General features: G+C 40.1%; 1 protein-coding gene across 1 annotated transcript; it reads left to right on the forward strand.

Annotated features, from left to right (window-relative positions):
- LOC111666869 (RNA polymerase II elongation factor ELL) lies at positions 1-25,663 on the forward strand. The gene is made up of 12 exons (XM_023422368.2): positions 1-159; positions 3,640-3,687; positions 12,727-12,854; positions 13,407-13,561; positions 16,049-16,290; positions 16,975-17,099; positions 18,864-18,978; positions 19,722-20,178; positions 20,703-20,766; positions 21,249-21,420; positions 21,528-21,572; positions 22,021-25,663. The coding sequence occupies exons 1-12, from the start codon at positions 22-24 to the stop codon at positions 22,129-22,131; spliced, it is 1,800 nt and encodes a 599-aa protein (XP_023278136.1). The 5' UTR covers positions 1-21; the 3' UTR covers positions 22,132-25,663.

The following is a 25,663-nucleotide window of genomic DNA, read 5'->3' on the forward strand; positions in this document are numbered from 1 at the left end:
CAATAGTCTTCAGTTGTAGAAATGGCAGCGCTGAGACAGGAGCATCGGTATGGGCTCTCCTGTGGCAAAATCAACAAAAACACCCCGAATCAAACTCTATATCACGTCAAACTCACTGACACTGCCATCCGGACCTTGGAAGCCTACCAGAACCTGAAGGTAAGGAAAATCGATCGGGTTCAACTTTGGAGATTGTGTGTGCGTGTGTGTGTGTGTGTGTGTGTGTGTGTGTGTGTGTGTGTGTGTGTGTGTGTGTGTTTTCTTTTCATCTATATTTCCTTTCTCTTAATCGGCTCCCAACTCCGGGGAACTGTGCGATCTCGACTGGAAACGCAGCTTGTTCTTCCTCTTTGGGAGAATTAAAAAGTAAAGTTTAAATACTTTTGGAGACTGTGGAGTTGCTCAGATCTGATCGACAAAAGCGTCGCTGGCTGATAAATGTAGTCTGTGCTGGTTTACTTTGGCTCTGTTACAGTAGAAGGCAGGCTAAGCTTAATTTATTGTGATCATAATAGGCAATTCAATAGACTCTGATGAACGAAGGGATTTCATTCAAATTGGTTTTGAGCAGAAAAGGAGACGCTCAGGCTCTTTGAAATTGTGCGTGCCTGCTTGTTTACCAAAAGCTCAATTTCCTGAAAAACCAAAAAGGCATTAAAGTTCCCATATGACAGAGGTTTGTGATTGTGCCCTGAGCTTTAAGAAACCTGCTGTTTCTCTATACAATACATCTGAAATTCATTATTCAGATTTGGCGAACACAGACGATTGTCAGTCATTAAATGTAAAAAAAAAAAAAAAAAAAAAAAAAGACTGGCTTTTCTGCTCGTTTTGCTCTCGGGAATAAATTAATGAACAAGCTATCAAGCAAATTATTCGACTCCTCTGAAACGGGAGACTGTTTTATTGCTTTTATGGTCCATTAGATTAGACCGAGATAATTTAGTCTATCCAAATGTCTTTCCCAGAGCAATGCTTGATAAGACAGTTAGTCCCACATCAGTTATGACTGCAGTAGGAGGCTCATTTTTGAGTGTTTTTTTTTTTCTGAGCCGTCAAAACAAATAGTTGGATACAGTATGCTTGTTCGCCACAGTCCCGGGCCATATAGACCCTAGATCTGGATGTGGGAGTCCGTGGTTTAGCTGTATAGTCAGCACTGGGCTCAATGGCAGGGCTTGGCAAGTTGTTGCTCGGCTGTTGTGTATTATTGTTTTTTGCCCTTTACACGCCTGGAAGCCCGCCCAGCTCCGGAGCTCATTGGTCTGTGAAGCAGAGTAAACTCCAGAGCTCACACAGCCTGACAGCTTCCTCCAGGCCAAAGCAGGCAGGCAGGCAGGCAGCAAGAGGTTACTGCAAAAGTTTTCCAAGTCAAAGACCACCCCCGAAAATACTGTTTTAGACCGCTGGGCTCTCACTGTGGTGTGGAGGAGTTTGTCCTCAGGAACCTCAACCTTTATTAGATATGATTTATATATGATTTTCATGTTATTGGTGAGGATACCTATAAAAAAAGACAAATTCTTAGACATAAAATTGTATAGCTAATCATATTAAGGCTACAGCTTTATCTTCTCAAGTAATTGACTAATTGTTTAGTCCACAAAATGTCAGAAAATACTGAAAGATCCCTTAATCCCAATTTCCCAGACCTCAGAGCTGTTCAATGCAGCCTTTTAAGACTTAAAAAAAACAGCAAAGATTCACATTTGAGAAGCTGGGAACACTGAAACTTTGCTGGTTTTCCTGAAAAAAGGTTTTAATGATGAATTGGTTGATGAAAAGTTGCTGTGTAACTCTCAGTTGATCAACTAATAGTTTCAGTTCTAAACAATAGGGGGAAAAAAATGAAAAATGCCACCAACTCATTTTCCCAAAGCCAAAGTTGATGTCATCAAATGCCTTGTTTTGTCTAACCAAAAGTCGAAAGCCAAAGAAAGTAAATTTATATCATAGATGTCAAGAAAACCAACAATTATTCACATTTAAGACTTTGGAACCAGTGAATTCATGGCACTTGTGCATAAAAATTACTTTAATGATGATAAAGAATAGCTGCATATAAATTTTGTGTCCCTGGACTAAGCAGTTAATCTGTACCACTTTCGATATTTACTTTACTACACTTTCAATAAAGTGCCCCTAATAAAGCATTTATTAACGTATTTAATTGCTTTGTTAATGGTTAATAAATCATTTACTGATGCTTTACAGATCAGGTATTAGCCATTAACAACAACGTTTGGGTTGCCAGGTTGTTAAAAATCCCTTTGGTTGGCTAATGTAGTCAGAAAACTATCCATTAATTAGCACTCACGAGTTTCTTACTCTCTAATAAGCTCTCATGTCTGCAGTTATTGACTAGTTGTTAATAAAAGGTTGAAATCAAAATGCTCCAGCTGGAGAACACCAGCCAAATGGATTTTTCACAACCTGGCAACTCCAGAATTGAAATTCTTATTAATGGCTCATCACTCACAAAGTAGATTTATTAACATTTATAAAGCTGTTAGTTACAGTTTCTAAAGCATCCATCAAGGGTGCCTTATTAGAAATGATACAAATTAATCAACTAATTGTTTCAGCGTTAGTAAATGCTCCAAAATATTAATAATTATTCTCATATTTTAAATTATCATACAAAATATAATTAGCTGCTTTTTTTCCGCACTTTAATAAACCCTCTTGAAAATGATCAAGCTAAATTCAGACCTTTAACAAGTTTGATTTAGCCCTACAGCTGTGTTTGTAATATGTAACAAACATTATGTGCTTTAATATTTATTATTCCATTCAATATTAAAAGCTAACGGATGATGAAGAAAATCATAACAATACTCCTTGATAGGGAACACATTTCCCAAAACCATTAATAATAAATTAAGAGCGCTGTCAATCACAGGCACAGCTGTACTTCACAGATAATAGTCTCTACCTATTAACCATGTATCATGTTGCCTCAAAGGCAGACACTTTTTATGATTTTAATAATTCTTTATCAGTAGGGGAGGGTGTGTTTGTGTGTGTGTGTGTGTGTGGGGGGGGGGGGGGGGGGGGGGCTTAAGCCAGGTACACTGTGGACTTGGAGATCAGTACAGTTTTCACAAACCACAGCAACAAGGGCTTATAAAAACTACATTTTTAAAGAAATATAATTGGTTTCAGGAGGAGCTTTGTCTTTCCTCTGGGATCTGTTTAGGTATTATTAATTTAATTATTTAGAAATCAGCTGAAACACACATTGGCACAAACACGCTCAGCAAACTGACTGACAGAGGAAAGTTTTCTGTAGGTTGTAGATCGATTAATCACACACATTCCTCTGCAGATTAGGGCCAGAAACCCTTGAACTGTAGACTTCATATGATATAGAAATATGACAGTAATTCATCAGGGCAAAGCCTGATGGGAAATGGCAATTATGGCATTTGGGAATTTAATGAGGAAAGTTTACCAAGCATCGTCTCATTGAGCCAGACTACTGTTATCTAGAGAAATCCACTGAGCCGAGCTGGAACAATGGCAATATATTTTCACTTGTAATGTATGAGCTGTGCATTAGATTAAACACGAGCATGATTTCTGAATCAATGACCAGTTTCTTCTTTTTTCTCTCTCTCTCCCTCTCTCTCTCCTCAGGCGTCACTATCAAATCAGCCAGCGATTTGCTTCAAGGGGAGCCAGGGGGTAAGATGTTTTGCATACTCTCCCTAATGCCTCAGAAATTGAATGCTCTAATTAGTTCTGATATGCTTTGGAGCGTACTTGTGACAGTTCCTCTGCACATCTTATTTGATTCTTAAGCATCCAATAAGCACTTGCATGCATCCGCAAAGAGGTCGGCCTTGTGCCTTTCCAAATGTTGGGATGATTTTAGTGTCATTCAGTCATTTGTTCCTTAGAACATCAAAAGTGAAAGATACAGTGATCCACATGGAGAACCTTGCTCGCTGTTAGCGTGCAGGAGCTCAAATCCTGAGGGAAAGGTGTCATTAATTTGCTCAGTTATATGTTGTGTCAAATAGCCTGGACTGCATATGTATACACTGAGACGAAGGCATATGGTCTACAAAAACGCTTGACACTGAAAGCAAATATGGCATTCCTGTGAAGAGGCTGTAAAGAAAGATGCCTGTGTCCAGCATGATTAGCTTGGCCACTTTTACACCCTCCCTGGCTTTGCCTGCTAGGCTACTATACATTTACCACACAATCAGCCCTGTCTAAAAGGAGCTGTTCTAATCCCTGCGAGAGCCGATTGCATTGACGAAAGTGACTGTACACAAATGCTGGCCCTGTGTGCTCACACGGGCCCTGGAAGCCCTAAGACAGGGTACGCTATACCCCCAGGCTGCTAGCCAGGTTACTGGGTCAGGCTCGCAACTGGGGAGGCTTTGTTCAGGGAGGGGGAGGAGGAGGAAGGGGAATTGGCGAACCCCAGGGAGCCCCCGTTTCTCCATGCCTGTTGTCTCTGTGCAGACATGAAAGATTTGAAATACAGGAATGGTACAGGAGCTGTGGAATTTCTAGCCAGGAAAATATGCAAAATATGTCCAAAATACAAATGATCTATGTAAACATGTAATGAAACATATGTGGAAAACAGCAGATTAACCTGCTTAAGAGTTTTTCTGTGAAGCAATGTTAAGTGAGTGCAATTTAAGTGTGCTTTAATCACTGAATGGGATTTGGTGATTATATCTTGGCTGGCACATTACATATTCAAATTGCTTTGCTGAATTCAAGCATGGGCTCCCTCCCCCTCTGACAATAGTCCCCGAGCTGGACGATTGGGCATTAATGAGGTAGCTGCAACCATTGGTGGTGGGGGAGGCCAGATTAAGCCGTTAGTGGGGGGAGGATGTTGGTGAACATGGCAGTCTGGCATAAAACAGACCGAGAGGATAACCAGTATCTGTTTCTCCAGGTTGGTGGGTTACAGATGTCGGTATTCCTCTATTCCGTGTTCGCTGAATAAGTGCTTGATGGGACTCATCCCTTCCCTAAAAGCAGCATGAGGTTCAAGAGGTCATATGTAGCAAGTGAGGAGGTTTGTGTCCACTGACACTTGCCAGCAGTCGAGCCTGATCACAGAACCTACGACTGCTACTGTCGGATCTTTGTTCTCGCTGGCTCCATGTCACGTTTCCTATAAAGGGGCACTTCCAAGGCCACGAAAACCAGAGGAATTCTTCAAATCACTGTCCTGGCATCACTCCAAGGCTCAGCGGTATCAGGGGCCAGGGCTCCTATCAAGAAATAGCTCGCTGAGGTTTTGAGCTGCCTTTCTCTCTGACCCTGCGGCATTTAGCCCTACTATTGTAAATTGTCTGCCGAACTTCCTATCATGCACCAAAAGACACAAGCTCTCAGATCCCTGTGAAACTACTGTTCAAGACAGCTGTGAATCATATAAATTACTTTTTTTTTTTAATCTGCTTTTTAATCTGGCTAACCTGTAATTTTACTCATCTAAACAGGGTAAAAAGAGATGTAAACCTAGATGCTTGATCAATAACTACCGTCTGAAGCAGTGAAAGAAAATGTTTTCAAAAAAGTGGCAATGGTGATGCAACTATAAAGAAACAGGAGAAGTAGAGAGATACTCCTTTTGACGTTTTATAAAAGCTCAAGCTGAAAAGAAATTAGATTCTGGATTACTTTGAAATCATCAGAAAGGATTAAGGAATATATTTAGAGTTGGTCTGGGTTCCCATGGCCTGGAATTTCACATCCTAGTGCTTATTTTCCTTTAGGTCTGGCAGCGCCGCCTGCTTGTTGGCATGCTCTATATCCATTTAGTAAGAAATGAACCTTGTTAGTTCTTATTCATTGGATCCATGCTGTAGGGCATGTATTGATTAGGTAATGTGTTTTATCCATTTAACTAAAACACTGCTTGTTATTTAAAAGCACATACTTCACATTCTTGTATTTGTTGATTGTTCCACTTGCACCTCTGTGGTTAGTGAACACTGTATCTCATCTATTGCATTGTAAATTTGTGGTATACCATTGAGTGGTAACAATATATATTGTTTCACTGAATATAAGTTTTATGGGTGTTATATTGTCATAGTAAACGTGGACATTACATCTGAATACTGTATGCTGTGCTGTGTCAGGTGTGACTTAATTTCCTCTTCAGTTCATAAATGTTGAATTGCAGTCGCCAGTGTAATTGTTTTTGTTTATGGTTCTGTCTGTTTTTATGTGCACAGCTGTCACATAAAGGCAGTGGTGTTGGGATGAGGGGAATGTAGAGGTGCTCTTAAAGATATGCTCACGACGACTGTGTGTGAAGGCTGAGCTTCCACTGAGCTCCCTCCCGCCTGTCCTCTTGATTATTGTGCCATTTCACCCCATGCCTTGGCTGAATCCTTCAGAGACATCAGGGCCTCTATCTCACACACGGCTGCTCTGACTGTCCTCCACCCCCCACCCCCCTGCCACCACGTCGCTTTGCTTCGCCTCCCGCTCACGCTGCAAATAAGCTTTTGCACTGTGCGAGTGTGTATGAGTCCAAGCACACATCTTTTTTTTTTTTCCTCCTTTTTTTTTTTTTTCCTCTGGAAGCTAATTAGAATAACAATAACAGGAATGTGGTTTGAGAGCTGTCCTCTCCCAGTGGCATAGCAGTGAGAGGAAGAGTTGTCCCACGTGTTTCTGAAAGGGCACACGCCGCCCTATTCATCCAGATGTGTTAAGCGAGGCAAAAGTCTGTGTGTCCTCTGCTCGTCTGAGGCCCACTGTGTTTATACAGAGCCACTTGGCCTTAGGATTTTTAGATCATACAGTATATTTTAAGAACAAGCCTCATGAGATCCTTCGGTTAAAGACTCTTCTTTAGTCAGCTCCTCTGTCATTATTGTGTTCTATAGCTTCAAACAAGGGACCTCGAAGGATGCCATGGTGACTGTGGCAGTGTTTAAAGAGTATTGTACGGTTACGAGAGAGCTGTAAAATATCATAGATAAATGGCACAAACTGGGCAGGTAGTATGACCAAAGGTGGCAAGTGTATAAAAGTATATAAAAAATATGAATTTGCCAGGATTAGAAACACAGTGAAACACATACAAAGTTGTCTGTTCTTGTTGTGGTTTTGTGTTGTTTATTTACATTACAAGCTAATGTGGAGCCATTAGGACTAAAGATGTAACCGCCACCCTGGGAAACTGGAAATAGCAGTGAGAAAACCCCAAAATGACAACACAGGCTGCTGTGAATAGAGACTGAGGTAATATGCGGATTTAAAAACCGACTGATTGTTAAGTTATAGGTCAGCAAGCGACACCTTGAACAGTTCGTCTGAAAGGATTAACTGGAATATTAGCATGCAGAAAACTGAAAGGCAATGGATCGCAAAAAGAAAATTGTACAGTCAGTTTTCTTGATTATTGGGCTCTCAGAAAAATCTGCAGCTACATAATAGTCATGCATACTCAGATTTTCTAACAATTCCTTTAAAAAAATCAGTTTTAATTTCAGCAAAATCTTATAAATCTTTTAAGAGAATTAAGCCTCATTTCACAAACTAAAGATTTTCAAATCAGGCATCATTAAGATCTTTAAAGATTTAGTTGATTATAAGGAAGTTGACATTTAAATGGCCTAAGATAAATCTTACAATCATACTGTGCACAACTGTTAATTATTAAATTATCCAATGAGTAATTTGGTATTGCAAAGATAGAACAAAGCTGATAATAAGAAAATATTGGAGGCACTGGCCTCTGAGGAGTCTGATCTCTTTTTCTTGGATATAAAAATGCAGCACAACAGGATATGAGCAACACAAACATTTCCAATAAACACAGGCAGTGTTTCTGTGAACGGTAGTGAGGAGTCTTTAAAGCTTAAGGCCAAGAGCTTGAAACCAATACCAGAGAGCTATTGTTAACCTAAAGACAGAGAGATTTAACAGGTTTATGTAATCCTTATTAGTTTGGTGGTGGAAGATACACACGGGATAAAAACAAGTATTTTCACTAAACTTTTAGAAGAGGTCTCTCTATGTTTCCTTCATAATAAAATGACCAAGTCCAAGGCATCAAAAGTAACGTGCTGCGATATTGACATGGCAAGCATAAATTTCAAATTTAATTAACTCATCATGTTTTTTCATACACAACAGGGACACTATTGCGCATATAAAAACTCCTAACCAATGATCTCTGTCCTTTCTTACACCTGTATGTTGAATGTGTTTGACAGCTCAAGCGGGTTCATTGTGTTGTTTGGCTTATGTCTTCCCAGTCCATGCGCCCTGATGTTACACTTCACATCTCAGTGCATGTTTTGGATTTTCCCCTCTTTCTCCAAGTTTCCCTGCAAGTTAATCAGGTTTGGACATACTTTCCAATGCACAATCTGTGAATTGTTAAAGGATTACAGACTGCTTGCTTGTGTGGAGAGAAAAGTCCAGTAATGGGAGTAGAGTGCAGCACTCCAAGTGGTTTGTGGGGCTGCTCCAGTGAAACAGCTTGGGATCAACAAGGGACACACATCACTGGTGTCACTGCACTCTGAGGTCTAATAACTAGTGTGTAAAGGGAATTTCCGAACTTCCAGTCACCATCTACTGCAAATTACGCGAGGCTTACATTTAGTCTAACAGATTTAAAATATACAAAAACAGTTTTAGTTTACATATTGCAACAAGAGAAGAAGGGCACTTAATATAACTGTAGGCTTTTTAGTGTTGTCTACATCTCGCTGTCTGTGAAGAGGAAGGCACCTACACTAAAGAGGAGTGGGGGTGTCAGGGTTGGGAAGAGGGAGAGTGTTTGTTAAGGTTGACAGATTAGCCCCAGCTTCTTGGAAAAAGACTGATTCTGCTTGGCATATCAGGCAGTACCTTGGGGGATGCTCGACAGTTGCCCATCCCCATATCCCCACACTAACTCCCGTCAGTCCCCACCCCCCTTCTTTTGCTTTTCCTGTCTCTACCAACCCCCCTCAATGAATAGATCCTCAAGCACAGGAACCACCACATCCATCCAGGCTTACTGAAAGCATGATTTAAACCGTAAAAGGTGATGTCACGCACTTTGTTTTTAACAAATGAGTCACAGTGGAGTTGTAGATCATACTGCACAAAGCTGGAGGACAGTGAATGGGAACAATTTATGTGACCCCTGCGTTTCTCTGGGACACTGTTTGTCAACATCACTGCATTTGCCTTACTGCCTCTGACATACGGCTGACAGTTGGATGTTTTCTACTGTCAGGCCAAAGCCTCAACTTGCCGAGTCCATTGTATGTTGTATGAGCTCAAATAAATAGAGTGAATCAGGAACTAATACACTTGCTCCAGTCAGGATCCTACCCCCTCTTCTCAACTGAGCTGTACATTCCTAAAGGAAGACTATTTAGGACCATCCCTCATACACTGGCTCTACTGGGAGCCACCGCCAACCCCCCTCCCCTCAATATACACACACCCAAACCCCCAATCCCTCCCTTTACCCCCCAACAACACACAGCCACACGTCCCTGCTGTTCATGAATAATCCAGGCGGGCCGACAGGCCATTGCACTCAGCTTTGTGGGGGAAGAAGCTAGAACAAAAGACGGGCAGCTCACAGAGCAGCTATGGCTGAGTAGGCTCAGATGAGAAGACAATGGTAACTAGTGTCAGTACAGACAGGGGCAGGAGGCAAAGACTTCAGAGTAAATCACATATCCAGGCACCCGCTCCCATCTCGGTGCTGCCATGCCAAATACCAGAGCTGGGAACCTTGCCTTCTCACTTTCGTCTGCAGAGCAAAGAAAGAAAGACAAAGAGAGAAACTATCGTCTCATCTTTCCCAGCAGATGTTTGGCTTGCAAAAAGCACACAAGACTGAGGAAAAAAGTAGATCTCTTTAGTGAAGGTATTTTTCCCTTCCTCACCAAATAGCAGGGTTCAGTCTGTTTAACCTCATCAAAGATGAGCAGTTATAAACATGCTCAGGGAGTTAAGTTTTTTAAGTTTTACAAGGACATCACCGATAATGCCTTTTGTCCTTGCTCAAATGCTGAGCCCCCTGCTGAGATTTTCTGTTCCAGTCCAGTTCACACCTTACAACAGCTTTAAAGTATTTGACATCTCCAAACACACAGGGCCTGGAGTAGCAGATGTGGCTGGGCCAAGGCCACAGAGGCAGTTATTGTATCAGCCTGTATGCTCCATGGGGGGGGGGGTTGCACTGACAAGGTGCTAAGGATTGCCGTTCTGATGCCATTTGGTTGCTCTGACTGTAACCGTCCAACGGCTTTACTCCCATCATGATAATGAGAAGTATTACTGCACACATCTCTCACTGCTGTTTTTACAGAGCTGCTCAATTTCATTAAACTGACATGTGTTAATAGTACTCTCTGATAATAATAATACCCCATTAAGCTTTTCTCTGATTAATTACTCATTAGATTAAATGGCTCACACAATCATAATTAGAATACTATGGAGCATAAGCAATTTAATGAATTCTTCCACTCATTCAGAGCTGGACAAATAACACCCATTTAATAGTTATCTCCATAATTATTAATAACTCTTATAGCAGAAATAGCAAATTCAAAGTACACATCAGAAAAGATTTTAATACAATTGAAAACATAAATATAAAGTTGTTTTTTTTTGTTTTGTTTTTTTTAAATTAACTATAGGAATTAAATTAACATGTTTTTCTTTTTGGGTCTTCATTAGCAGCACTTAGCTTATTCATCATAAGATTAGTCTCATTTTGTACCAGAACCTGATCACCATCCATGTGTGTGCCACCCAATCTAATTATTGATGTGGATGTAAGTATTATTTGAATGTAAGCATAACATCTAATGGTTCAAAAATGCACTTAAAAACCAAGTTGCTGTCAGATTACTTATAGAAATGGGGGAGTCATGTAACCACAGCATCTTCGAATGTGAAGTGTGCACGGTGCCATGGATGGGGGTGACAGGCAAAAATAATGCATGGCTGTTGGGGTCTCATACGGCTGCCATTGACTGAAAGAGGAGACGTGGTGGCACCATTGCTATGCTAAATGTGTAAATGTGTACTCTCATCTTATTGCATGCTAGCTTTTGTTTAGCAGGACTCTCATTTTAAAAACAAATTTGAATGCAGTTCTTCTGCATGCCTTTCGCTACATCAATAACCCGCCTTTTGGTGACTTGTTGCTTGTAATTTTGGTCAAGGCGGCTACTACTTTACTCTCTTAAAGTAAAAGGTCCTGAGGACATGACTCGCCTCTTGGCCCTGCTCACTTTGATGCTTTTTTGGTTGATCGTTCCTAATTAGCGTAAAACCCAAAGCGGACATATGCAGGACTCTGCTTTACCACTTCATGTGAACGGTCAGACATAAATAGGGCAGAATTAATGGTCAGCTGTGTGCCTCAAGTGTCCATGGCCTTGTGGGGCTGCTTTGCGTTTTGTGTTGACATGGGTGGGCTTGTACACATGAAGGAAAGCTGGAGGCTGATGGGGGTAGGGTGAATGGCATGCGTTGGGTTTTAGAAGAGGAGGGGGGCTGTCGAGGAGAAGAGCTGTTCATTGGCTCTGTGCTGCAAAAAAAAAAAAAAAAAAACTGCTTATGGCTTTGCTGCATGACTGGGCATTTGTGACAGCTATATTCCTGCCTGCCACATCTGCCAGGGGCACTGTGCTCTCAGCCAGTCAGCTTATAATCAATCACTTACGACTGATAACTAAAGAGGCAGCTTCAAGTCCATCTGACTGACTGTTTGTTTTTCCTCAGACCTGCAGTTAAAAATGTCTGTATGCTTTGGCATGAGTTGGTACCTCATGCTACAAAAAGAAGAGAAAGAGAGGAAAACTTTAAGCTGTTGCAGCAATCTCACATTAAGTATTACTCATCAGTAAGCATGTATTCATGCTTGTAAAGGATGGGGGGATAATCATGGAGGTTCAGCTGAATCTAGGACATTCTATCAACAAAAGTAAACTGTCCATTTTCAGGCTGAAACACAGCTGCAGGCAGTGAGGAGGAGAGCTGCTGCTGAATTCTTTAAAGGACATATTACCTGTTGGTTAATGACTTTCTATGTTGAACTGTCCTTTTAGTCGAAGTAGGTTTTTGGGTCATTTTATGTAACAGGTTTCTGACAGAGATAGACTTCACCCTGTTGGCTTGTTTGTTGCTAGGGAGACGTGGACAGTCTGTGACAGGAGAGGTTATCGCCCAAGTGAAAAAGCTGTTCGCTATACTATTGTTATGTTTTGCCTTTCAGACAGGCTCCTCCCATGACTGGCTATAGGTCATCATCCCTGACCTGGGAGGTCCCGTGTAGCCTCTGTGACTGGCCCAAGTGGGAGATTATTTAGGTCACATTTATTGCATGAAAAAACAAAAACCAGTGAGTCAAGATTGCTCTCATCAGATTCAATAAAAGACGTTGGTCATGTTGATTTATTTATTTCCAGTGTTTTTCCACTTTGAGATGAAATAGAGTCGAATCAGGCTACATCTGTGAGAGATAAAACATGCTTATTACATAACACACCACTCAAATTAGCAGTGCTAACAGATACATTCAAGCGTGTAACAACACCGTAAAACTGTTGAAGGTTAAAAAGTTGCCTGACATGGGTTTTGTAAACACAAATGGAGAACTGGCCTGGTGTTTATTTTTACTTTTTATTCTGAAGATCTCCAACTTTTAAACAATGTTTCTTATAATTTCACGCTTCCCTTTTCTTTATTTGTCTTGGATAGTTCATAAAGATCCCAGCACCGACCCCTGAATCTCCCGATGGATTCAGAGTCTTCTCCTTCTACCTATCCAGTGACAGCAAAGACAAGCCTCAGTCCAGCTTCGACTGCATTCACCAGTATGTCTCAGGGTAAGCAGGACACATAAGCCTTTCCACAGTTGACCACAAATGGAACTCGTTGTAAATTTGGTGTGAGACTGAGTCCACAGGGCCTTACCAAACAGTGGCCTCTCTCTTCAATACTACAACAACAGACAGTACCACTGCCAGGCTATATTCAGACAAGACTACAATAAAACCCAAAGGCTGTAATGCTATGACTGACCTCAGAGGTGTGACCAGTAATAATTGAGAACAGAGAGGTAGTGTTTGTGGCTACGCAGGGTCAAAGGGTTGGTTAAAGGGTCACATTAGAGTGACTTTATTTCTACTAGAGTCTTTTAGTCTGTATAACTGCAAACTTGTTAAGAATGAAGTTTTATGAAACAGGACAAGAATTTACATGCAGACACAAGTCACAGAACCAGTTATGTGTGTGTCAGACAACACCACATATCATTGCATGACAGCAATAATCCCCAATGCTTGAGTTTGACAAATGGCCAGTTAACTGAGCCTTGCCAGAGAATTTGAAAGCTTAAACTCTTAAGTGTTATCTCTTCTTCGCTGTCCTCCGCACAGGGAGGGTAGGGATCACCTGGAGGGCCAGGGCAGCATTCAGGACAAGATCACAGTTTGTGCCACAGATGACTCCTACCAGACAACCAGGGAGCGCATGTCTCAGGTGGAGAAGGACATCTGGAGCCGCTCAGCAATCGAGATCAAGCCTGGGCCAAGTAAGCTGTTGTCTAGTGGCTGTAACTACATTCTGTTGTATCTTCAAGTCTCAATGTTTCGTCGCAGCATTCAAGCACGTAGGGATCAAGGACAGATAAATGGAGAGTTTTCACGTACCCATTAAGCTTCTAAACCATTGCCTCTCACCATGACATCCTGCTGATAATTGCCATATGGTGTGGAAGTTATCACATAATTGATCAAAGTGCTGCGTTGCAATTATTCATGCGAGAGGGATGCCTCTCTTTCTTGTAATTTTCCTTTCATTTTGACCAGATTGTTCAGGCACTGTGCCAGCTTGCCTGCTAGCACCATTAATGTGATTGCGTTTGCCAGAAGTATGCGCTAACAAGTCTCACGCGGAAGAAGTTTTGCCGAAAATATAATTGCACTGACTGGAATTTAATTCCTTTTCATTTGATAAATTGTTTCTAAATACCATCTAAAGAAGAGGCCACACTTCACCTGGAGTAATCTGGGCCTCACATGCCGGATCTCATTCCTGCAATTAATTGTCTTTATTCACTGCCTTCTCCTTGCCTGAGCCTTGGTTTTAGAGTCATTGTCGATTAAATTGACCATGCTGCATCTTTATAAATGATGTATCCGTGAGGCTTCATGACATTTAGAGGTCCCATGGGTTTAAATACTTGTGTAGATTATATTTTAAGAATGGAAACATGCTGTGGAGACAAATGCCACGACATAATGTTTAGGATAATTGCTGCAGACGCCAGCTGTTGGAACCTGTTTCTAGTCATTACATACCATGCTTTGCTACAGAAATAGTCTCTAAGAGGCTTTTTTTCTCCCCAAAACTCATTTAATATATCTGGCAGGTGTATGCCTCTAAAAGAAGCTGGAAATGACATGACAGATCCTGGTTAGAAACATGCAGAAGTTGAACATTGTTTTCAAGTCGTCAAGCTGTCCTTCCCTTCTCCTGGGCACCAGAGAGTGAAATAAATGGGTTATGGATCACAGTATGTGCCATATGCAATGGAAACCACACTGTTGTTTGGTGGTGACTGACTGTCTTCTTTATGGTACAGTAATGCTATACTAAAAAACGTCCATATATCAACTCACAATTACAGGTTACAGATTTGAAATTTGAAATTTAGACAATAGTGTATGATTTAAAGTTAATTTGCATTCAGTGGCCAGGAGGCTGCGACAATTTATGCTCACCTGGTGTTGCACAACTTGCATTTGAAAATAAATTCCAGTGAAGTCCATTCTAGAATTATTATTATTATTTTATTTTAGTAATTAGTTTCCTCTGTAATATTGATACATTGTTGCACAACAGTAGCTATTTTTAGTGTTTGATCATGGCTCATAAATACGCCCACAATACTGTAAAGCACAATAGTTACTTATCCTAAATGAGACATCACTGTCATCATGGGAAGTAGCATTCCACAAATGCTGCCTTGAGTCTTGCACTCTCCTCAAGCTGCTCTAATTTATTACCATCAAAAAATGACTCTAGTTGCTGCTTGTTTAAAATGTGGCAGTCCAGATTGTTTCAGTGCAGGAAGGATATTTGCCAAAAATCTGAATGGTTCATGGCAGATGTTGAGGCAAGCTCCTGCAAGACTCCTGCAAGACTCCTTTTGAATCTTACCAGGAATATTGTAAACATTGCTAAAACTGAAATCTAATGTTACTTTTAGAAAGTGAAAATATCTATAGTTTTAACAGTATTACTGTACTGTACTGTAAATGCCCTAGATACATATGATAAGTCTAGCATGTTGTCTATGTGAGAGTGCTGTCAGTCTTCGACCTATAGCAACCTCCAAAGTATGGCTTAAAGTTGTAATGAGATTACAGTCTGCAGATATCCATAAGTACTGCCTGCCCAGGTCTAACTGAATTAGTGCTGCAACAGGAAGAAAGGGCCTCTCTATGTTAGTTGCTTTAGTTTCCATGCTCCTCTGTTTACTCAGCGGTAGGCTAACCCCACTGTCAACTCCTTTCACTGTTTTCCACTTGCAGCACCATGGCCTCTGTGCATTAGCACAGTACCATGTTGAAGGTATTTACTGTATATGTGTAAACTGCTTTTTCAGATGTGGCTTAAAGTGCTGTACACACTGCATCTGTTGTGTTTGCATAAAGCAGATTGCATGACAATAGGAAGATATAATGACGATAAAAACATATTAGGTTGTCTCTCCTGTGTAGGCCTGTCTGTCAAAATCAGAGTGTGATTTGTATAACTGGCCTGAGGACAGGATAAGGAATGATACGTCAGCTGTGCTATTACAGGATACTCTCAACGTATGTGAATCCTGTTATCAGATCAGCTATAATCTCTTTGCTCCTCTTTAGTTTTGTGTAGTGTAGCAACTGTATTACCATTCAAAAACAGCTTTAGATTACTGCTGTGATAACTTTTTGATTAACTGACCAAAGAAACTTGCCCTCAAGAGAGTCATTTTGAAACTCTGCTCTGTGTCCCTTTGTTTTGATCTCAGGTAAGTGTGTGAAGGTCCAGAGGAAGCAGGGTCTGGTATCAAGCTCAGATGGCAGCAACAAACACTCCCCCAACAACAAGAGGAGCCTGGTTCCCAGCCCTGTGGCACACCGGTCCTTGAGGGATCGCATCATTCATCTCCTGGCCTTAAAGCCCTACAGGAAACCTGAGCTGCTACTATGGTTGGAGAGGGAGCGGGCCAGTCCAAAGGACAAGACTGACCTGACCTCAGTACTGGATGAGGTGAGACATCTGGCACATTGCTATGTAAAAACATTGTTGACTAACGATGAAATATCCTCAGATCCAAAGATGTAAAGGAAAATACCAGAATGCTAAGTATGATATATACAAATTTAGCTGCTTTTAGCATCACTTGATATTAGTACAAGGATTCAAACTACGAACATAAATGTGTCCCAAATGCTGTTTTCCTATCGATACTAATGTACAAACTATTGCTGTGCAGCTCTAAACTGTTCTCTGCAAAGGTTTATTTCAGGCATTCTTCCTGTGTTCACAATGTGTGAGTGTCCCACTGCAATGATCAAGTGGAGACTGCTGCCGCTGGTAGCTGTAATTAGGGCTGTGTTTTAATTATCTTTGGAGGAGAAGATTGTGTTTTGGCAGGAGAGGGGTGGGGTGTCTCCAGCTGGGGTCTGACTACTTTCAGAATTGAAAGTGGTTGGTTTGGGGAGATTTGTATCAGCAGGATTAAGTTGTATAATGGCAGGGTTAAACTGTTTACCATGGAAACAATATAGACCTGTCACAAACAGGTCTTGTTTGATTTAGATATAAGGTGGACTTATGGCATTGCAGGTTAACACAGTTTGGTGCATATACTAGCTCAGCTCGCCTCTTTTCCTGTTGTATTCTGTCCTCTTTCTGTTGATTTATTTACAATGTGAGCTGTTGGTATTTCAGGTTGGTAAACTGAACCCTAAAGACCATAGCTACTCTCTGAAGGATGAGCTCTACAGACACGTCCAGAGAGACTGGCCTGGATATCTAGAAGAGGAAAAGCAACTCATCCATAGGCTCCTGATCAGGTAAGTTAGCCATAATAATAAAAAATCTTTTGTGTTTTGTTCCATTGAGAGACTAACAAAATCTTATGTTTACTTTTTTAAAGTAATAGTTTTATAGTTCATCTTAGGAAATACGCATATTAGCTCCCTTCCTGTGAGTTAGGTGAGCAAAATATAAAGCTACCACCAGCAGCAAGCTAGCTTAGCTTAGCATAAAGACTGGAAACAGGGGGAAACAACTAACCTGGCCATGCAAAGGTAACAAAATCCACCTCACAGCAACTCTAAAGCTCACTAATTAACACATTATATCTTGTTGGTTTAATGCATGAAAACCATTGTGCAGTTTTACAGGGGGTTAATACCAGGGTGATTTCTGGGGTGGGATCAGCCGCTTCTGAAAGTCCTGTCATCACCATGAGGCAATCAGCAGAAACTTAAGGATGCTAATACTTTAGCTTCAGAGGTGCTGGTACGAGATTTTGTTGCCTTCAGTCAGAGCCAGGCTAGCCATTTCTCCATGTTTCCCATCTTTGTGCTAAATTAAACTAATCACCTCCTGGCTGTAACCCAATATGTACAATAAAGAAATGAGAGTGGTATCCATCTTTTCATCTAACTCTTGTAAAGAAACCAAGGAAGTAAATTTCCCAAATTGTTAACCTAGTGCTTTAAATTTCTTTTAGAGTTCTGTCTGGGCAGATAATGCAAAAAAACGAAGGGATGGATGCGTTGTGACAGTGCTGGCGTTAATACAGAAAGGCCACTGAATTAATGTAGAAGTCCTCTGTGATCATGCTGAAAGAGGAGCTTCCAAATGACTACTTCTCTGCACTGATGAATCTCTTAATGGACACATCAAAGCAGAGGAAAATATTCCCTGCACCGTGTTGCCAAACGGCATTAGCATGGAAGGTTCAGAGTAGCAAGGCTGAGCTTTTCAGGGTGAGCTTCCTCGCCTCATATGTTTCCTCTGACTGCCAGTAAACATACAAGCCATGTGCTTCATGAGAGTTTTGGAAAAAGTGAAGGTCCCGTTGGCCGATTGAACAACCCTTTCTGTTCACCACTCCTGCTAAGTGTAAAAAGCATGCAACTGTAGTCATGAAATTGTTTGCCAAGTGTGATAAAACTGTGATAGCCTGTAAATACTGTAAACCAGATTTCTTTCCTGTAGTTTATTTAGTCATTTGTTGATGTAGGGTTTTCTTATTCAGGCTTCATTAATACTGTCATTCACTGTCTGATGGTAATGTTTAATGGTCCTCGACTCCACTCACACTGACCAAATGATTAAGAGGGTTGCATGAATCCACTGGGGGGAGTGTCTCTTTGTAGTGGCGTCTGTTTAAGGAAGGAGCTGTAGGAAGCAGATTAACAGAGAGGAGGGTTTGGTCCTACAGAGGTTAAATCTGCTGCTATTGTTCTGTTCACTGGACTGTGTTCAGTCTTTATGGTTGCCTCCTGTAGATTGTATCACCAGAGACACAAAACAAAACATACCGCAGAAGCATGCAAAAACATTTGATTAATCTAAAAAAGACTGACTGGTTTGTAATGTCAAAGACCTTAATAAATGAATTTCCTCTGCAGTAAAGCTGCTATCTCTGTCTTTTCTCTAGAACCTGCGTCATAATAGATGATGATTGCTCATCCACTTGCTCATCAAATCTGCCAAAGCAAGCTTTATGACCTACATGCTGCCTCTTCCTGTTTAGCTTTATAGGCCTTTCACCTTGCAGTTCATGTCGAACTGAAGGTACTGTGTTCTTAATCTTTCCTCAGGAAACTTCAGCCACTCCACAGTAGCCAGTTGAAGAGTCCCCAGTCCAACCAGTCATTCCACAAAACTCCTGGGGACTCTCCTTCACAACTCAGTCCTGCCAAGAATCTTTCAGTGGTAATTAGTCACCTTGAATGAATTCTATTTTCCTGTATGTCTTCCTTCTTATAAGTATGAAAAAAAGAGTTATTTCCTTTTTTTGCAGATAAGCATTACAGGAAATATATTTTTGCTACTCCTATGTGTAATTACTTGCTTGAGACTAAATACAGGTCTTGCTCGAATTAAAATAATAGTTTGACATTCAGAGAAATTCACTTATTTGCTTTTTTTGCAGAGAGTGAGATGAGAAGACTTTTGCCACTCTCATGTCACATGCAGTAAATATGTAGGTGGAGCCAGTTAGCTTAGTTTAACATAAAACTGTCACACTATTTCTTGGCAGTGACCAGCTGTCAACAACCAACAGAGACTCCATGAAGTTACTTGTCCTTGTCAGGTCTAGGTTTTATACAGAGTAAACTAATGAGAACTAACATGTTAACGGGTGGATTTTGTTACATCTGGACTGAACCAGGCTATCATTTTACCCTATTTTCAGTAGTTATGCTAAACTAAGCTAACCAGCTATTGGCTCCAAGTACATGTTTTCCTTACAGACATAGGAGTGATATTTGGCTTTTCATGTAATTCTCAGCAAGAAAACCAATAAATACATTTTCCCAAAATGTTAAATATTTGCCTTAGAGTAAAAATGCTTATGTATATGCCACAGGCACTTTTGGCAAATCTCATGTGACTTGCACTCTGCTATCCAAAACATGAAGGCTAATTACTGTGTTCTATTTTTTCCCCTATAGAAACGCCCATTGCCCTCTGACCCATCCAGCTATCAAACCCCCAAAAAACAAAGACTATTAGACCAGTGTTTGCTTCTGCAGTCGCCTTCTCATGGAGACTACGGCACCAATGTGGCTCGTAGCTCCTCTAGTCATAGAAACTCTAGTGTACAGATCAAAATGGAGTTCTACAAAACCAACAATCATCTCCAGGGGAGCCCAAATGGTCTGCACTCACCACACAAACTCAGCGGGTCATCTGCTATTCCCAAATTGGAGAGGACAGAGCCAGCTCTTACTGCCCCCAGCCCCAAGCCCCCACACATTGACACCTCCATTTGCACTGACCAACAGTTCACCAACGGCCAACATAAAAAGAAGAGGTCCAAAAAGCACAAAGACAAGGAACGAGAGCGCTTAAAACCAGACTGGATAGAGACCAGTCCAGACCTGAAGCAGAACCAAGAAAATCTCAAAGGTAAATGACATTTAAAACTATAAAACTGTCTTTCCTTAAACATTTTGTCATATTTCATGTGTCTTATTGTGCTGTCATGAATTTCTTTGGTATTATTTGTTCAGGCCATGATGATTATTAGCTTTCATTCAGCAAAAGGTAAAAAAAATCCTCAGGGCTGGGTTATAGTTGCTGCTGGAAGCCCACAAAGACCAATTCATATATTTTCATTTGAGAGTGCAGTGAGTGTTGTTAGGACTGTAACACTTTCTCCACCCTCAAGTCCTTACTCCCTGCTCTAGTCTGTTGATGATTGACTGTGGAACAGCTGGGTGACCTACGGTCGAGCGAGTCAGCAGGCAGCATTACCTCCTACTCTGGGCTGCTTACGTCACTACTTGCCTTGGATCAGATCTCTTATCGGAGACAGTGATAAATGATTCCATCAGCCTTGATATGATGGCACATTATCACATTTGCATTGGCTGATTGCTTTAACCTTTTTTTTCCCCCCATGTGTGTGCGTGTGTTTTTCCTATCTACAGACCATGAGGGAGAGAAAACACCTGTCAATCGAACCACAGCAGAGGAACTGCCTGACTATTTAATGTAAGATTAAATACACATCATGTCCCTGACTGTGCAAATGTCATATTCTCAGATTCAGAAAGGATTTCTGATTCAGGAATAAAATCCAAATAATTGTCACAACATCAGTGGATCCACATAAGTTGTTGTTGATATCATCTGTCACTGAAGAGTTTAGGTTTCAGAGTCCAACCCTCTGTTGTAGAGAACTTGTCCCTAAAGGGTTAGGTTCAGCTTCAAAACCCTCACATAAATAGAAGGGAAATAAAACACATGTCTAAATGAGCTGTCACAAGGCATCACTGAGAATGACTTTGAAAACAAACGACCTTATGTCTTATATTTATACATCTGGTCGACACATCATGCTGTTAAATCAGTGACGTGTCAGACCTCTCACACCACCAATCTGCAGTGCCATCTAGTGGAAGGTCTGTGGAGGCAACGTGGCTTCTAAGGATCACTTCTGCTTTTAAATAACAGCTTATGTTCTCTCTTTTCAGAAAATACAGCACCATACTAGCACTGGAGCAGCGTCAACAGTATAAGGACGACTTCTGTGCCGAGTACGATGAATACAGAGCTCTTCATGACCGGATTGGGGCTATCACAGAGATGTTTGTTCAGTTGGGCTCAAAGATCAACACTCTCTCCCCGGGAACACAAGAGTACAAGGTACTGTCTGGACCAGAATCCCGCTGCTCTGTTTCTACCAAAACACCAGACAGAAAACAGATCTGATACATGGCGCCCTAACACCTTCTCTTTTATAACCTTTTCAGCTCATGGAGGACCAAATACTACAAAAATACCGAAAGTATAAGAAAGTAAGAATGATTTAAGTTGTATCTCAATCAATGTAACGCTGTAAGCACTATGCACTGAGCTTCATGCAACAACCACTCATATGAAAATATTCACTCTTACGTGGCACATAAAGAGAATTTAAGACAATGTATTGTATTTACAAGTTTTCTTGTATTTAAAACTTTCTCTTGAGTGATCTAGGCCTGTGATTATGCAAATGACCAAATCTCACAAATGAGCAGCTACACCACCAACAGGTGGCATTCATTAGGTTGAAAAAAGCTGTTTATAAACAAGTTTGTGCAGTTAAGAGGGTTTACTGAATCCAATTTGAAACACTCCTGGGACAAAACAAAGAGAGGTTTATGATGAAAATACAAAAATGGTCTTACACGAGGCCCATCGTGCCGGTTTTTAATGTGTGTTACCGAAAGCTCACGGGTTCCCCCTTTCTTTTCTCTTTTTTAGAAGTTTCCTGGCTATCGGGAAGAGAAGAAGCGATGCGAATACCTCCATCAGAAACTGTCGCATATCAAAGGCCTGATCACAGATTATGACCGAACACAGGAACTTTCCTAGTAACTGGCTTCTACCCTCAGCAGGGTGTAATATGACTGGACCAAAAGACTCCTAGTGGACCCAAAGACTGTTCAGCTGGGTCCTGGAGTCACGGAGACACTTTTCACTTTACTCCTCCTGTTAATGGAAACAAGGAGCAAGGTTTTTTTTTTTTTTCCAAAAGTGGGCTGAGACCACCGACTCGTGATCAGATGTTGCCCTTTAACACTATGGTTTTCATCTATGATTATCGCTGTAATGGCTGGATTTTGTTCTGCTGTAAAATGGTCAGATGACACAGTGAAAGCCAAATCCATTTTCCTGAAATGCAAAACAGATTTGATCCTTCCTGCCTATTGTATTTTTATTCTATTTTTATTCTTTTATCTTGTAACTAACTAAAAAAGCATTGAATTATAAAAAGTATTAAATAGATGGTACAATCAATCTTAGGGGGAAACAAAAGCTACTAAAGTTTTTATATTTAACATACAGAGGAATTAGTTTATTTGCTGTTTGCTGACATTAATTATTAATTAGTTACAATAATGAGATTGTAATACACACACATAATGACAATAACAAGGTCAATGCTATAAACAGCGTATCTCTCTTCAGACCAAATCCAAAATGACAAATTCATTATTCAAATTTCATCTCATCATCAAAATGTATCATCATATACCTAGATTTCTGCAGGACTAAGACCACACAAAGGTTTATCTCAGTTATTCACTATGTGATCACAATGACAATTAAAGCATAAGATGATGAGTAGATTAAAAGCGGGCTACATTATGTTTTCACCCAGAATCTGTTGTTAGCACCAGTTTCTCTGGGCTTTGATCATAAGGAATTATACCAAGTAGCTTTCTGCCAATGCCCTGTTTCATTTGTAAGAAATATTGGAATGCCACAAATTCACTCCTCACAGTACAGTAATGCTGGTTTCAAGATAGTGTCAATTTCACCCACATGTAGCCTACAGTACCATGAACTGCCTTTTGAACTATGTAATGAAAAAATATTATTAACTCAAACATCTCTCAAGCCCTCTGGTTACAGGTTTAGTGACATACAGTAATCATACTGTATTTACACTGCAGATGAATGACTACAAGTTGCTGTATGAAACCTAACTTTTCACTTTACACAAAGTTTTAAAGGTTACAGGGTTTTCAACTTGGTAATCAAACTATTCCACACATTTTGATTTAATATGATGTTGCTTTGGTTGAAGTCTTGATGATGTTTAATGTGGGATTTGGTTGAATAACAATATTTCAATTCAGTGATGTTATTCTGCTGAATGTGACAGAGATGCCTTTAAAAAAAAAAATATTGGACTATGTTATTTTTAGCCCCATGTGTGAAGCACGTTGAGGACGGCACTGTGGGGCGGTCACTCAGTTCAAACCACTTTGGTTCATTTTAGACTTTTTGGAAGTCTTTGCACCAAAGCAGGTACACTTGAATAAACACAACCTGCAATTTTATTTTTCCTTTATTAGCTGTGGCCTGAAGTAGAGAATAGTAATCAGATTTCAGTGTTCTCTGGACATTTGCGCCAATGTAGCTGTACTCACAACTGTTGTCTTAATGATGGCTTAAAATGAGAGAATGAAGTTAATATATGCCTTAACATGTATGTCACACATTTCTAAGATTCTGGTACCCCTGTTTTGAAATGTTTTGTGTTCTCTGCACAGTTCAAAGCATTTCTATAAATGTCTTTATTTTGAAGGAAAGTTCAGTTACTGGATAGTTGTTGTGCAACAGTTGTCTAATCTGTGTTCTTGTTTTTTCGATGTACGTCTTAATCATTTTTTTTTGTATTTAGCTTCATTTGTTGTCTCATAATCTGTCCAATAATCATGAACTGTAAAGGAATTTGATTCACTGTCTAATCCTATCAAGCACCACTATCAAAAATAAGAATCATTGCAGAAATACTTATCTTGATTTCTCAGTTCAAATACTCACTTTAACATATTTAGTAGCTCTTTTGCAAGTACATGTTCATTTCTACATTTGGCATTCTGGGATGTTTGAAGGATTTGAGACTAGCAACAGCAAGTCTGTCTCGGCACATATGAAAGTTTCCAAGAAAGGAATATTTATTAGCACTGACCATTGGAAGAAATGATAAAACAGTCCAAACAGTATTTACCAATTCGAAGCATTAAATATCATCCATGCTAAAAATTCTGGATTCTTAAAGCTCCGGCATATCTACAGAAATGTTTTCATTATTCTGGCTGTTTGGATCTCTTCTCAGGACAGACCTTTTACTCTTTTTTGATTCTTTTATCTATATTCATTTTGATGAGCTTAGCAAATGTGCTACATAACTCCATCCAACCTGAGAAAATGTCTGATCAGTCAAAATCACTGAAAACACCTGTGGGATTTGTTCTAATGCTGGGGCCTGAAATCAATGATGCATGGTCTGTGATTCACATGATTTGTTTTAATTCAAAACAGAAAGATACTAAAACTTTTTTTTTTTCATAACAGCAGGATGAAAATGTCTACAAAACATAATTTAAACAAGAGACCATGAAATTAATAATAAATATCAGAACTAATTCAAGTTAGGGGCTTCCCATTTACCACTAAAGTCATATTGATCAATTGTAATCAAACAAACTGCATTGTGGGTGGCACTACATGGGCAAAATATCGGAATAATCAAAGTATGAATGAAGATAATCGTACCATTCATTTTAACGTTGTTGTTTTTGGGAAACCAGACCCTTTATGCAAGGGGCTTCTCAAGTGCTAACTGTGATGTTTTGACTGTTGCAGGAGCTAACTACTGAAGGTGCCTTTTCATTCAGAAAGCAGAGCCACTCTGCCTGGAATTATCATTGGTATTCTGGGGGAAAAAAAAAAAAACTTGGGCCAGCAGTATTTACATGTGTAGTTTCACACTGTTGCCACTGTTCAAAGTGCTTCGTTCATTCATTTTTTGGTTAAGTTGATATCAAATGCCTTGTAAAATGTATGATGTGTATTGGCACTGATATATTTAATTAGAACATTTTCCAGTCAATTTAGCATTTAAAAAATGCAAGGTTTTCCAGGACACCAAGTAAACTGCATCTAATGTTAGCTATTTGCATACATGTATATTTGAAAGAATTGCCTGGATTTTTTGTTAATTTCTACTTTCAGCCCAGGAAACTGTTTCCACATATTTCATACAGGTGTGCTTAATTGGTATGTTGGTACTGGAAAACAATGCCTCCATGAAAATGTGAAATTAAACATTTTGTCAATTATGAATTGCTGCAGTTTATCCACCTAGGAGAACAAATGTCTTTATTTATTGCTTTGTATGTGTTTGTTCTTTTATGGGATTCTTCTTTGCAAAGTCTGTTCATTCTTTTCATGGCAAAATTCTAAGTATGGTGAAAGGGAAATGGAATATATTTTTGCAATTTCTGATGGTGGATATTTTATCACAATGTCATCCTCTTGAGAAAAGATTTCAGAAAAGAATTGTATCATTGTCTCAGTAAAATTGCAAAATAAAGCTCTTTTCAATTCA

Source organism: Seriola lalandi, unplaced genomic scaffold, assembly GCF_002814215.2.
Source record: "Seriola lalandi dorsalis isolate HSWRI2012SDOR001 ecotype SW California unplaced genomic scaffold, Sedor1 jcf7180002054682, whole genome shotgun sequence".
Lineage (NCBI taxonomy): Eukaryota > Metazoa > Chordata > Actinopteri > Carangiformes > Carangidae > Seriola > Seriola lalandi.

Excerpts from the sequence above, each read along its gene's own strand:
- LOC111666869 (XM_023422368.2), top strand. The coding sequence starts at position 22 with ATGGCAGCGCTGAGACAGGAGCATCGGTATGGGCTCTCCTGTGGCAAA. Across the intron at positions 160-3,639 it reads AAGCCTACCAGAACCTGAAG|GCGTCACTATCAAATCAGCC; the intron begins GTAAGGAAAATC and ends CTCTCTCCTCAG. Across the intron at positions 17,100-18,863 it reads ATCCATAGGCTCCTGATCAG|GAAACTTCAGCCACTCCACA; the intron begins GTAAGTTAGCCA and ends ATCTTTCCTCAG.